The sequence below is a fragment of the Cyprinus carpio genome, chromosome A22 (assembly GCF_018340385.1).
Source record: "Cyprinus carpio isolate SPL01 chromosome A22, ASM1834038v1, whole genome shotgun sequence".
NCBI lineage: Eukaryota > Metazoa > Chordata > Actinopteri > Cypriniformes > Cyprinidae > Cyprinus > Cyprinus carpio.
Genome location: NC_056593.1, coordinates 2,289,502 through 2,305,535, shown reverse-complemented (window position 1 = coordinate 2,305,535; position 16,034 = coordinate 2,289,502). Strand labels below are relative to the sequence as shown.

At 29.7% G+C, this 16,034-nt stretch overlaps 1 protein-coding gene across 1 annotated transcript in view; it reads left to right on the top strand.

Annotated features, from left to right (window-relative positions):
• The window catches only part of LOC109047485 (fibrillin-2-like), a 71,474-nt gene that overhangs the window by 44,605 nt on the left and 10,835 nt on the right, over positions 1-16,034 (top strand). Inside the window, 18 exon segments of the mRNA XM_042711644.1 lie at positions 305-430; positions 519-641; positions 1,485-1,607; positions 1,691-1,852; positions 3,526-3,594; positions 3,681-3,748; positions 3,751-3,811; positions 5,237-5,362; positions 5,445-5,594; positions 6,517-6,588; positions 6,672-6,797; positions 6,872-6,997; positions 8,568-8,693; positions 8,780-8,896; positions 11,006-11,134; positions 12,400-12,519; positions 14,400-14,525; positions 15,827-15,979. Of these exon segments, the coding sequence (XP_042567578.1) occupies positions 305-430; positions 519-641; positions 1,485-1,607; positions 1,691-1,852; positions 3,526-3,594; positions 3,681-3,748; positions 3,751-3,811; positions 5,237-5,362; positions 5,445-5,594; positions 6,517-6,588; positions 6,672-6,797; positions 6,872-6,997; positions 8,568-8,693; positions 8,780-8,896; positions 11,006-11,134; positions 12,400-12,519; positions 14,400-14,525; positions 15,827-15,979 (2,103 nt within the window).

Sequence of the window (16,034 nt, the reverse complement as noted above, 5' to 3'; positions counted from 1 at the left end):
TTTTATTTATTAATTAATTTAATTAATGTTAATTTATTGTTAATAATGTTTATTTTATATATTTTTTTATTTGATGAATTTTCCATATTTTCTTTGTATATTTTTACGTGTTTAGTAATGATATTGTAATATTTATTTGAATTATCTGTATGTTTGTGTTTTTTCCTATTTTATCTTGTAATTTATATTTATATCTTCTTTGCTTTGATCTCTGGTCTCTGATCTCTGGATAAAAGTTTGTTTATCCAGCATCTTTTCTGCAGGAAACTAAAGGTAAATGACAGATTGTTGGTTGTTTGTCCAGACATGGACGAGTGTGCGGATAACGTGAATCTGTGTGAGAACGGTCAGTGTCTGAACGCGCCGGGCGGATATCGCTGCGAGTGTGAGATGGGCTTCACCCCGACTGAAGACAGCAAGGCCTGCCAGGGTAAACACACACACACACACACAGTAACACACACACACTCTCTTACAGTAACACACACTCACTCAGTCTGCTCTGTGTCGTCCGTCAGACATCGACGAGTGTAACTTCCAGAACATCTGCGTGTTCGGATCGTGTCAGAACCTGCCGGGAATGTTTCGCTGCGTGTGTGACTACGGATACGAGCTGGACCGCAGCGGAGGAAACTGCACAGGTGACACACACACACACACACACACACACACACACACACACACACACACACACACACACACACACACACTCTCACTCACTCACACATCCACACACACACACACACACACAGTCACACACTCACTCTCTCATACTCACACACACACACTTTTTTGTATTTTTTAAATTTTTGTAAGATTGTATTTTTTGTGGTTTTTATTTTATTTTACTTTTGTGTTTAATTTAGTTTTATTTATATGCTAATTAACTTTTAATTATGTAATTTTATATTGATAATTAAATAATCATTTATATTAATATTTAAATAGTTACATTTATTTGGTTTCAATGAATTTTACATTTATTGCATTTTAAGATTTAGGATTTTTTATTTTATTTTGTATAATTAAATTAAATATTTATATCACATATAAATAATTGAATAATTAAAATTAATTTACTTTAATAAATTTTACATTTATTGTATTTTAATTATTTTGTGTAATTTACTTTTCATTAAACAATTTTATATTAATAGTTAATTAAACATTAATTTTTTATTTGTCATTTGAATAAAAATAACTTTAAATCAGATCATTTAAATCAATATTTTAATCATTCAGTTTTCTTTTAATTAAATTATTTTACATTTATTTAATTGTAATGTTTAGTAACCTTGATTAATTATATGAATGTATTTCATGCATGTATTTTTTTAATTAAACAATAAATTAAATTATATAATTACCTAATTATTCTCACATAATTGAATCATTTTGATATAGACATGCAGATATATTAATTTCAGCAAGCATCTACAAAAGCGTAGTGGTTTCGAGCGTGTGGTTTTGTCTCTCTGTCACAGATATAAACGAGTGTTTCGACCCTGTGAACTGCATCAACGGCGTGTGTGTGAATCTGCCCGGGAGCTACCTGTGCAACTGCCCGCCGGACTTCGAGCTGAACCCGTCGGGCGTGGGCTGCGTGGGTACTGAAACCGTCCCGCCTCAGGATTTCACTCTAATGACGACGGCAGTGAAGCTAATGTGGCTCTCCTCTGTTCTCTGGCAGACACACGTGTGGGAAACTGTTTCCTGGACACACTGGACCGCGGCGACGGAGGCATCTCCTGCAGTGCTGAGATTGGGGTGGGCGTGACCCGCGCCTCCTGCTGCTGCTCACTGGGCGGAGCCTGGGGAAACCCCTGCGAACTCTGCCCGCCCATCAACTCCAGTACGGACACACGAGAGCATCACACGCCGCTCAGACAGTGACACTTTCATTCACAGTTCCAGAAGTCAATAATGAATCCAGATTCCAGATATAGCAAATATAATGATTATATATAGACATGTATGTAAAGATTATGCTACAATTTTATTCAATTGCTGAAATAAATTTATGCGATATTAGCTTCAATTTCACTTAAAAATATTTTAAAATAAGCAGAATCTGATTCGGATCATTTGTAAAATATTAATGACATTTTTAATGTGACTATCTCTACTGCGCTATACGTAGAAAACAGCTTATAAAAATTAATTCATAGAATAAAACAATGTTAATAAACATTAAAATCAAAATAATGTATAATTATTTAAAAGCAAATTGCTAATTTAAATGATTTTCTTTTACAATTAAATGACACAAAATAATTAATTTGTGAAACACAAGTTCATAAAATAAATCAAGGCTATTAAATGGTTAATTTAAAATTAATTAAAATATATTTTAATATTTAAATTAACTTTTAATAACATTTTCCTTTTTTCCTTTTAATGTTAAGTAACCTTGATTTATTTTATAAATGTATGTAATTTTAATTAAATAATATAATTAAATGTAGATGAGTATTTTATTTGTTATATATGTTTATATTATTATGATATATTTTTAGATTAATATATAATTAAACATAGTATATTAATATTTTAAAATAATTTTAGGTTTATCAACCTTTATTTTAAGAATGTATTTTCATTAGTTTTATATTACTTTTTATTATTTATGAGTGTGTGTGTATGTGTGTGTATCTATTATTAACAAAACATTTATTTATTATTAATTATAGATTATTTATTATTATTAATGATACAAATTAATATGTTATTTTATGTATAAATTACATACAATTATACAAATATGTGATATAAATATAAAATAATACAAACATTGTTAATAATTAATAAATAATAGCTCAGTGGAATTTGTATTTATATTTAAATTATATAAAATGATATATACATTTTATAAACATTATAATGTTATATAAAATTAAATTATTAAGATTGCATAAGATTATGATACATTTTTTATTCCCAATTACTTTAGTCTTACTTTAGTTCCTTGTGGAGTGTAACAAAAATAGACCGATATATCGGTAAATTGTTATTAAGCATTAGCCGATACCTACAGTAAAACTACCTAAAACTGGAATTCCCTCTATTTTTGTCTCATTTACTGTCATTAAATAAAGATTTGTACGTATATCTCATCATTATAATGGCAGTCGTTCACACTGATATCGGTACAGTGATATATATATTTTATAAATATTATAATATGTTATATAAAAGAAATTATTAAGATTGCATAAAATTATGATTCATTTTTTATTCCCAATTACTTTAGTCTTACTTTAGTTCCTTGAGGAGTGTAGCAAAAATAGACCGATATATCGGTAAATTGTTATTAAGCATTAGCCGATACCTACAGTAAGACCACCTTAAACTTGAATTCCCTCTATTTTTGTCTCATTTACTGTAATTAAATAATGATTTGTACATATATCTCATCATTATAATGGCAGTTGTTACTGAAATTATCGGTACCGATATCGGTACGAAATCATTCTGCCTCGAGCACAGGCTGCTTGTATTCATGATGAACTGTGTGTCTCCTCACAGCCGAGTACAAAACCCTGTGTCCCGGCGGAGAGGGCTTCCGGCCCAATCCCATCACCGTCATCCTGGAGGGTAAGAGCATATGCCATGATGCAGGACAGTGCCTGCGGTCTGTGTGTGTAATAACGCCCGTCTCTGTCTCTCTGTCGCACTCGCAGACATCGACGAGTGCCAGGAGCTGCCCGGACTGTGTCAGGGGGGAAACTGCGTCAACACCACACCCACCTCACCATCCAGAGCGACCCTCCCGCATGATACTACCTCAACCAGGAGACGCGCATCTGCGAAGGTCATCTGAGGCGCTGATATTTTATGATCGGTTCATTTTTAATGTTTAGTAACCTTTCATTATATTTGTGATCCTGGAGCACAAAACCAGTCATCAGGGTCAATTTTTTTTTTAATTGAGATTTATACATCATCTGAAAGCTGAATAAATAATAAGCTTTCCATTGATGTATAGGAATATATAGTACGACATTTGGCTGAGATACAGCTATTTGAAAATCTGGAATCTGAAAGTGCAAAAAAATCAAAAAAATATTGAAAAAAAAATCGCCAAATATTGAAAAAGTTGCATATTGCAAAAATGAAGTTTTGATATATTTATGGTAGGAAATTTACTAAATATCTTCAGGGAACATGATCTTTATTTAATATCCTAATGATTTTTGGCATAACAGAAAAATGTATCATTTTGGCTCTTGATTTTGGATATTGCTACAAATATACCTGTGCTGCTCATGACTGCTTTTGTGCTCCAGGGTCACACGCATTAATTTATTTGTTTGTGTAGTTTACTTAACTTAATTAACAATAAATAATGTCTAAAAAAACAAATAAATACTAATAAAACAATTACATATTAATATTAAAATTACATACAATTTTAAATATATAAACAAATTTGTAATATTTTAATTAACTAAATAAATCAATTTAATTAATAATTTTTATTTACCTTCATTTATTTTAAAATTAGATAACTTTTAATTAAACTTTAACTTTTAATTAATTTAAATTTAAATTAATACAAATTATATTAATATTTTAATAACTAAATTAAATTTGTGGGTAAAATTAAATACAAATTAAGTTGATTTAAATAATTTTATTTTAAATGATATTTCATTAAATTTGCATTTATTTTAATGTGTAATATATTTTTCTAATAATAATCGGGGTACATTTTTATTTCAATTACTTTAATATTAAGTGTATTTATATTTAATTTATGTATGTATTTTACATTTATATTTCAGTTTATAGTCATATTTTAATAATTTAATGTGTAATATACTTTTTATTGAATAACAACAATTACATTTTAGTTAATAAATTTCAAAAATATATTAATTATTTAATAAATTTCAATTAGATGTTTATATTACATATTTAAATATATATAAATATATAAAAAAATAAAAATAATTAAATTTACTAAATAATAACCTAATAGTTTATTTTATTAAATTATATTAATGAATATTTATATATATATTAACTTTTATATTATATCATTTATATTAGTATTTCAATAATTTAAAGATTTTTTTATTATTATTTTGCATGATTTCATTTTAATTATTGTAATAAAGACATGCATATATATATATATATATATATGTTAACTTCAGCAAACGTCTACAAGTCTCAACAAGACAGAAAGAGTTTTGAGTGTCTGAATGCTGATATTTTTGCTGGATTCTCTCAGATATTGATGAATGTACGGCACACATCGGCATCTGTGGTCCGGGAACCTGCTACAACACGCTGGGGAACTACACCTGCGTCTGTCCGCCCGAGTACATGCAGGTGAACGGAGGAAACAACTGCATGGGTAAGAGCCGCTCGTCGAGCGCTTCGCCGCTCAATCTCAGCTTCTGCAGCTCATCTGGGTGTTTTCTGCTTTGGTTTGGCAGATATGAGAAAGAGCGTGTGCTATCGCAACTTCAACGACACCTGCGAGAACGAGCTGTCCTTCAACATGACCAAGAAGATGTGCTGCTGCGCCTATAACGTGGGCAAAGCCTGGAACAGACCCTGCGAGGCCTGTCCCACACCGGCCACATGTGAGTGTCTCGCAGCGGCGATCGTCATGTAGCTACATCAGATGTGATGCCAAAAGCATAGAGCTTTGAATAAAATACAATACAGTGCATAAAATTAAAAATATCAATAAATATATCTCACGCTGTCTGAGGGTGTGGTATTCAAATTTTGGCTACTTTTGCATGCAATTAAATAAAATAGTAAAAAATAAAATGCAGTGCATGTGTGTGGCATTCAATTTCAGGCTACTTTTGCATTGCTTAGTTTTACATAATATACAATTAAATAGTATAAAATAAGTTGCAATGCATTAAAAAATATTGAATTTATATGTGTGTGTGTATATATATATATTCTTTTATTATCTTTTTTATTTTTTATTTAAATTTTTACAATCATTACTTAAATGTTGATTTCTAATGGATGTGCTAATCAAATTCAGGCAACTTATACAATTTGATTAAACCGGGTGTCCCAATAAAAACTAATAAAAGTCGTTAGAACTTAAATTTGCATTGAATAAATTAGATTAAATTAACTTAAAATTAAATTAAATTAAATAAAATTAAGTCAAATTAAAAGTAATTCAGTCATTACTTGTTTTTGAATTTAAAAATAAAAATTAAAAAAAAGAGAGCAATGGTATATATGAATAGAAAATAAATAAATAAAAGTAATTCAATTAACTAATAAAGTAATATATTATATATATATATATAAATAAATATATAAACAAATAATTTTGGTTTTAGTTTCTGAGGGTGTGGCATTCAAAGTCGGCATAAAATAAAATGAAAAAGTAAAATAAAATATGTAAAATGCATTGCATCGCATAAAAAGCTCTCTATAGAAAACATACATATATAAATATTAATATTTCAGGCGGTCATTATTTGGGTGTTGTTTCTGAGGCTGACTGGTGTTTCTGTGTGTCTCCTGCAGCCGAGTACCAGCTGCTGTGTGGAAATCTGGCTCCCGGTTTCATCATCGACATTCACACTGGAAAACCCATCGGTGAGTCACCTTAAGCATCTCACGTCATCAACACGAAGCTCTGTGTGAGCGCTTTCATACGAGCGGCGCGTTGCTCTCCTCAGATATCGACGAGTGTCGTGAGATCCCAGGAATCTGCGCGAACGGCGTCTGCATCAACCAGATCGGCAGTTTCCGCTGCGAGTGTCCCATGGGCTTCAGCTACAACAACATCCTGCTCATCTGCGAAGGTACGGACGCTCTGCTGCCTTCACACTGAAGACCGCTGCCGTGTTTCTTGACTTACTCCGTCTGTTCGCCACAGATATCGACGAGTGCAACAGCGGCGACAACCTGTGCCAGCACAACGCTAACTGCATCAACATCCCCGGCAGCTACCGCTGCGAGTGTTCGGCCGGCTTCAAGCTGTCGCCCAGCGGAGCCTGCCTCGGTGAGTCCACCAGTGTTTACCAGCTTCACTCAGCAAATAAAGATGTGTTTTTGAGTTCTTGAAGTTGTGGCATTCAAACACAGGCTGCATTTACATTAAATGCAAATAAAATAAAATAAGAAGCAAATAAAATAAAACAAAAAGACAACAATTTCACACAAAAAACAACAAGTTTCTGCTCAAAACCACTTGCTCAGCTTCAGCAGGCACAGTATGTGCTGGTATAATGTTATTGGTATTGAAAGCACAACAAAAAGTGCAACTGTCATTATTTTCAAAGCAAACACACTTGTTTTTTATTCAAATAAAGTTTAAAATGAAATGCACCACATTCACAAACATCTGCGCCATTTACATAATTAACATGGTTTTGGTTGTATTATTTTAAAGGGATGCTTGTGTACATTTTCTAATCATTGTGGCAGCAATAACTGAATGTAAAATTATTTATATACATTTTATTTTATTTTATTTTTTAAATTGAGACTGAATTTGAAAGCTACACCTTAAAAGACCAACCCAACTAATGACTCCTTAAATTATGTATATTTATTTTTTGTTTAAATTTTTTTTTAACTTTCACTTTTTTGTATTTTATGCAAATGGAGTTTGAATGACATGCCTTCAGAAACTAACCCACCTAATGACTGCTTATATATATATTTTATATATTATAATTATTTTATTATAATTATTTTATATATTTTTTTTATTTTATGACTTTTTAATTTTATTTTATTTTATTTTATTTTATTCAAATGGACCCTGCATTTGAATGACACACCTTAAAAAACCAACCCATCTAATGCCGGCTTACTTTTGTTTTGTTTATTTTATTTTATTTTGACTGCTTAAATTGTTTAGCTTTTTATTTCATTTTATTTTATGCAAATAGACCCTAAATTTGGATGTCACAAATTCAAAAACCAACCCATCAAATAACTGCTTAAATAATTTTTATATATATATATATATATAGTTTTTTTATTTTATTTAATGACATTTATTTTAGTTTAGTTTAGTTTTATCCAATTTAAAAAGACTGAATTTGAAAGACACACCTTAAACGAGCAACCCAACTAATGTCTGCTAAAATTATTTAGATTTATTACTTTGTATATTTATGTTTTGTTTTATTTAGTTTATTTTATGCAAATGCAGATTGAATGACAAGCTTTCAAAAACTAACCCATCTAATGACTGCATTACTTTTTTTAATTTTACATTTTATTTTTAAATTTCATTTTATTTTAAATTCAACACATTCAAAAACAAACTCAATCTAAAGACCCAAAAAACCAAAAACAAACACAACTAATGACTGCATAAACGATTTATATTTATTCTTTTTTAAACATCAACTTCTGGCTGATTTTGTGGCTGATTTTCATGATCCCTGTAGTGGAACACACTTTTTTTAGTGCATTCGTTCCTGCGAAACTGTCCTAATTTCTTGCTGTCAGAGATTTTTCTCCACATCTTCATCAGATTTATTATGAACCACAGACTGTTTTCCAGTAAAGAGCTGTGAGTTTGATGGGATCTTGTCGTTGTTCTGGTGTTTTGTCAGACCGTAACGAGTGTCAGGAGATCCCGAACGTCTGCAGTCACGGCAAATGCATCGACACTCTGGGCAGCTTCCGCTGTCTGTGCCACAACGGCTTCAAGACCACGCCGGACCTGACCATGTGCATGGGTGAGTGTCTGTGCCGGTTTCTGTGGTGTCAGACGCTCTGAGGCGAGTCTGGCGTGTGATCGGCTGTCTCTCGTTGTCTCTGGCAGATATTGACGAGTGCGACAGACAGCCGTGTGGAAACGGTACCTGTAAAAACACCGTGGGCTCCTACAACTGCCTGTGCTTCCCTGGCTTCGAGCTCACGCACAACAACGACTGCATGGGTAAGACTGCACCGCTATTACAACTACTGCAGCTTCTGTGTGCTTATAGACTGACCAAAAGGAGCCTGTTGGAGTTATACAGCGATAATATGTTTCCATAATCTGATTACGTGTTAAATTATTCCTTTTTCCTTTGATCAGAATGAAACTTTACAGATTTAAAATTGATTTAAACTTCTTCTAGTGTGATTTTAACCATTGAACTCTTTAAATAAATAATTAACCATTTAATATCACAAAGAAATCTGATTATGTGTTAAATTATTCCTTTTTCCTTTCATCAGAATGAAACTTTAGTGTTAAAATTGATTTGAAACTTTTTCTATTGTGATTTTAACCATTTAACTCTTTAAATAGATAATTAACCATTTAATATCGCAAAGAAATGTGCATATTATCACTAATTACATTAAATTATTGCCTTTTTCCTTTGATCAGAATGAAACTTTACAGATTTAAAAACTACTTAATGAAATTCTATTGTGATTTTAACCATTAAACTCTTTAAATAGATAATTAACCATTTAATATCGCAAAGAAATGTGCATATTATCAAAAATAATAATTTAAAATATTTAAAAAATAATTAAATGCAATGCATTTTACATTTTTTAATTTACTTTTTAATTTTATTTTATGCTGACTTTGAATGCCACACCCACAAAAAGTTTAAAATAAATTGTAAAAAAATTTGATTACACATTTCTTTATGATATTAAATTGTTAATTATATATGTATGAGTTTAAGTGGTTAAAATCACATTACAAAAAGTTTAAAATAAATTGTAAAATTGTAAAGTTTGATTTTGATTAAAGGAAAGGAAACACTTTAATCTTTAATGCTGATAAGATGTATATATTTACAATATAAAATGGTTAATTATGTATTTAAAGAGTTAAAATGGTTAAAATAACATTATAAAAAGTTTTACATTAATTTTTACATTTTAAAATTTCAATTAGATTAAAGGAAAGGAAATTTATTTTAAACTTTTTAGTAATTTTAAATTAACTATTTAAACTTTTAACTAACAAATTAATATTGTAAATAAGCAAACTCTGACATATTAAATTTAAAAATGCAAATGTGACAAATACAATTTAAAACTCTTAAAATAAATAATTAAAAACTTAAAATAAAAAAATAAATAAAAACAACAAAAAAATGCATATTATCAGCAGTAAAGGCAAAAATGTTTCCTTTCATTTAATCAGAATAAAATTTTACAATTTTAATGTATTTTAAACTTTTTGTATCCTGAGTTTAACCATTTAAACTCTTTAAATGCATAATGAACCATTTTATATCATAAAAAATGTGCATATTATTATCAACTTTTCCTTTCATTTAATCAGAAGGAAACTTTACAATTCTAAAATGTATTTTACATTTTTCGTATTGTGACTTTAACCATTTAATCCTAAAAAATTCAAAAACAAAACAAACAATTTAATAAAGAAAATTAAATATGAACATCAACAACAAAAAATAATGTTTAATTGTCTTCAATCAGAATAAAACTTTACAATTTAAAATGTACTTTAGACTTTTTATATTGTGATTTAAATCATAATTAACCATTTAATATCTAACATTTAAATATTCTGAATATATGAATAGATTTGCAATAATATAGCAATAATATAAATCCAGCAGAAGATGCTTTTATTTTTGTTTTAATGTGGTTGTCAAAGTGTTAATTTCATACAGTTTAATAATTAAAGGCTGTTTTACAGTTTATTATTTAATAAAAAAAAAAATGCATTTTGGCTTTTTTTTTAGATAAAATTTCCCTTAAAATGCTACAAAGGAAAAAAAATTTACACACAAAGATAAAGCGATCTTGCAATAATTCATACCAGAACTTTATACTAAATAAAATCAAAAACAAACAATCAAAGATAATGCGGTCATGAAAATGAAATGTTGGCAAATACTGTTGGCTATTATTTTGGATGTTTTTTGAAAATCTTGTACAATACTGATAATCGTTTGTTACTGATTCTGTGGGTTGAATGTCAAACTTTTTGTCATCACAGTGAAAGCAGAGGAGGTTTATGGTGAGAAATGATTGTGAAGGGTTAACGGTGTGATGTGTTCGTGTTCAGATATCGACGAGTGCAGCGTTCACGCCAGTCAGGTGTGCAGGAACGGCCAGTGCATCAACAGCATGGGCTCCTTCAGGTGTCTGTGTCTGGACGGGTATAACCTGACGCCGGACAACAAGAACTGTGTCGGTGAGACTCGCTGATCTTAACCAGTTCATCAACCCGCCGTCTGTTACTGTATAGATCATCAGTCCACTCCTGTAGCGTGTTAACACTTTACAATCCTCACCGGAGATCCCTGAAACCCCTCAATCGATCAACACGGCCTTCCAGTCATCCAGAGAGATAATTAAACACCTCAACATCCATACGATTGATTCAGAGAGTGCAGATCTCCAGAGAAAACTCAGAACTATTTCAGTGTTTTAACCCATGGACTGAATTAGCATCAATTTTTGAAGTAAAAGTATAGTTTGACAAAATAAGAGTAATCACACTCTTAAAATAACAGTCCCCATGTTTTTTTTTATTTTTTTTTTTTAATGTTAGCAATATAAATATGTACTATTTACATTTAATACCTTTAGCGTGTTTTTATAGTTGTACTTACATAAAATATTTTAAAATAAAATTGTTAATTTATAAATATTGCAAATAGTTTTAATATATCTTATAGAATGTTTTATATAATATAAATATAATTGTATTTTATACCTAGTATAAAATTTATAAATAAAATATATTAATTTGCTTAGACATTGATAATTTAACTATATATATATAAATATATATATATATATATATATATATATATATATATATATCTATATATATATATGATAATTGGATAATGTAGGGTGTTTTATTATTGCACCTAGTGTAAATAATAAAACTAAAAAATATATTTATAAATATTAATTAAAAATAATATATTAATTAAAAATAGCTTTATAAATATTACATTTAAATATCAATATTTTGCAACAGAATTAGATCACAGGGTGTTTTATTAGTCATATTTAGCATGAATTTATGTTTTACACAAAAATATTTACAAATGAAATGTATGCATATATCTAATAGATTTTATATTAATAGTTTTTCATGTATTTTATAAAATGTATAAATGTAATGCATCTATTATATTTTATTATGTATTTTATATAATATAAATTTTTTTATTATATATTTTGTATTTCTAAGTTAAACACTATTTTTAGATAAAAAAACAAATAATTATAAATTAGAATCTCATCTATTACTTAAATTAAATATCATTTTATTAATAAAATATTATCTTAATTTCATTAAATTTAAACAGCGTTTTCAAACTGCTATCTTGTCTGTAGTTCAGTATACTATGTATTGCGGTCAGCTGCAGTGTCAGTGTGCATGAGTGTTGAGTGTAATGTGGTGTAGACAGTATAATGTGAGCGTTTGTGTCGTTGTGTCAGATATTAACGAGTGCGTGACGCTGCCGGGAGCCTGTCAGCCGGGGACCTGTCAGAACCTGGACGGCTCGTTCCGCTGCATCTGTCTGCCCGGATACGAGGTGCAGAACGACAAGTGTGTGGGTAAGAGTTCAGTGCAGGAACGCTTCATACACTACCGCTAAAAGTTTGGGATCAGCAATTTACAGAAGTCTCTTCTGCTCATCAATGCTACATTATTTGATCAAAAATACAGGAAAAAAAAAACAGTAATCTTACAAAATGTTATTACAATATAAAATTATGGTTTCTATTTTAATATCCTTTAAAATATAATTTATTTCTGTGATGCAGCACTGAATTTCCATCAGCCATTACTCCAGTATTAAGTCTCACGTGATCCTTCAGAAATCATGATAATATGCTGATTTATTGTTAGAATTATCAATGTTGGCAACAGTTGTACTGCCAAATATTTTTTTGGAAACTGTGATACTTTTTTCAAGATTCTTTGATGAATAAAAAGTTAAAAAGAAGAGCATTTATTCAAAATAGAACTATTTTCTAACGATATAAATCTTTGCTATCACTTCTTATCAATTTAACACATCCTTGCTGAAAAGTTTTAATTTCTTTCAACCCCCCCACCCAAACTTTATTGTTAGAAAAGATTTCTATTTTAAACAAAAAATCCTGAAAAAAGTATCACAGTTTCCAAACAAACAGTTTCCAACACTGATAATCCTAATAAAATGGAAAGCATGTACACAGCGATTAAAGTGTTCCATCGCTATGAGGATTTCTGTCAGTTTACAAAGACACCTGCTTCATTCCTGAAATATTCAGTCGTTTGAACAATCAAATGAAGGAATGATTCAGTGATAAAATCAGTGACTTGCTGCCACCTGCTGGCGGATTTAGTTTCATTTTTAGCCTATAATTTCAGTTATTTAAATCATTTAGTATTTCTGTATTCAAAATATTATATTTAAAACATTAATCTCCACTGGAATTTATGAATTTAGTAGCACTCATGCCACCTCTGAGCCTCATTGAACGTTTGGAAATGTACCTACAAGCCACTTTTGTGTTCTTCTGTAAATAGACTCTACATTGTTGGCCTCCCTGAAAATACCATTAAATGGTTTGCCAACTATCTTTCAGGGTGAACACAGTGTGTGCTTTTTAAAAGACTGTACTTCATCTTTTTGTCACTTTTCAAAGGTGTCCCCCAGGGGGTCTGTTCTAGGACCTATTTTATTTTCCTTGTATATAAATAATTTATGCGATAACATTCCAAATGTGAAGTTCCATCTGTATGCAGATGACACCTGCTATTTACTGCTGTGCTCCATCAGCACAAGCACTTTACAGTCAGTTTTTAATATTTATTAGTTCCCCTTATATCACATCTTAATAATCTTTTAATAATTATAGAAAAAAGCTAAATTAATGATTTTTTTTTAAGTTGTACCAAGTAATCTTCCTGACATTATATCCTTCCAGGGAACAAACATTGAATATGTTGTAAGTTATAAGTACCTGGGCATCCTATTTGATAGTCAGTTAACGTTTAAGATACATATTGATAATTTAATTTCAAAACTTAAGCTCAGTTTGCGGTTTTACTACAGAAATAGATCTTTATTTTCTTTTAAAGCAAGGAAATATTTGGTATCTGCTACCTTCTTACCACTTTTGAATTATGGTGATCTGTTGTATATGATTGCCCCAGGATATCATCTAAAAAAAACTTTATCCTGTTTTTCATAGTGTTTTATGTTTTATTACTGGTTGTAGTTATCCAACACATCATTGTACTTTATATGAGAAGGCTGAGTTACCATCGTTGTATACCCGAATAATTTTTAATTGGTATTGTGTACTGCCACGTGTGTGTGTGTGTGTGTGTGTGTGTGTGTGTGTGTGTGCGTGTGTGTGTGTGTGTGTGTGTGTGTGTGTGTGTGTGTGTGTGTGTGTGTGTGTGTGTGTGTGACCCGCTCTGACCTGTTTGTCCCGCACAGATATCAACGAGTGCAGCGTGGAGCCCAACATCTGTCAGTTTGGCTTGTGTAAAAACACTCCGGGCAGCTTCCAGTGTCTCTGTCAGCCTGGGTTCGTGCTCTCAGACAACGGCCGACGCTGCTTCGGTTAGTTTATCATTTTAAGTGAACCACCTTATGAAATAGATATGTGCACAACAGCATATTTTTATTGTATGAATCTGTATATTGAATCATTTTAGTGTAGTTGTGCATATTTATAATAATTAAAAAATAATAATAATAATAATAAAAAACCATTTGTTTAAATATCAATATTTTTATATTATAAAAAAAAATTAAGAAAAATGTTTTATAATTAATAAATTGTTCTTACTTTTATGCAAACATTTTGTCATTTTATTTCTGATCATTTAAATTCAACAAACCATTTAATAATTTAATAAAATCTGTTTCATGTAATTAATAAATCACTCTAAATTCTGTTTTTATGTTTGCCATTTATAACTTATTTTATTTTAGTAAAGTCGTGTATAATTAGTTGTAATACATTTATAAATCTAAATGTTCATAACTATCCTTTTTTTTTAAATATTTATATTTTGTAAAGGAATTTGTTTTAGATATATTAAGCATGATTTTTTATCAAAGACGGTTGTTTTTTTTTTTTTTTTTAGAATAAACTTTTCTTGAATAAATCAATTAAATTTTATCAATTAACTAAAACATTAAAATATTTATAAATAGGATTACAGTTTCATAAATTTAATAAACTTTTCTTGAATAAATCAATTAAATTTTATGTAACGTTTAGTCATTTTAATTTTGATCAGTTAATTTAACAGAAAAATAAATAATGTAATAACAATGGTGTCATGTAATTAATAAACTGCTCTAAATCGTATAACAATTTAGTCATTCTAATTTTCATAGTTTAATTAAACAAAAAAGTAATTATTTAATAAAAATCGCTTTATATAATTAATAACTCATTCCAATTTTTATTTAAAAAATTAGTAATTTTAATTTATTGAAACATTTAATAACTTAAGTCTCTCACGTAATTAAATTGAATTATTCATTTTAATTTTGATCATTTAATTTAATGAAAAATTAAACAATTTAATAAAGCGTTTTATACAATTAAGATTTTAATATCTTAGTATTTCGTATTATGCATGTTAAATACAGTTTATTTATACTAATCTTTCATATATTTTATATAACGTTGTCAATATTTTTGCACTTTGTGTAAATATTTAACTTGAATTTTTTTACATATTTATAAATTTTTATATAAGTGATTTTATATTTTTTATTCAATGCTGTAATTTATAACTATTATTTTATGTATGTAAAGTAATAGAAAAACAATATAAACATTCATAATTTTTCATATGTAATACTGGGACATTCAGTGTATTCTCCTCTCATGTTTTTGTGGTCAGACACGCGCGAGAGCTTCTGTTTCACACGCTTCGAAGCGGGCAAATGCTCCGTCCCCAAACCGCTCAACACCACCAAAGCCAAGTGCTGCTGCAGCCTGCTGCCGGGCGAGGGATGGGGCGACCCCTGCGAACTGTGCCCGCGAGAGACCGAGGGTCAGTCACTAATGAATACAGAGCTCCACCGATGATTACTTGTGTCAAACAGCAG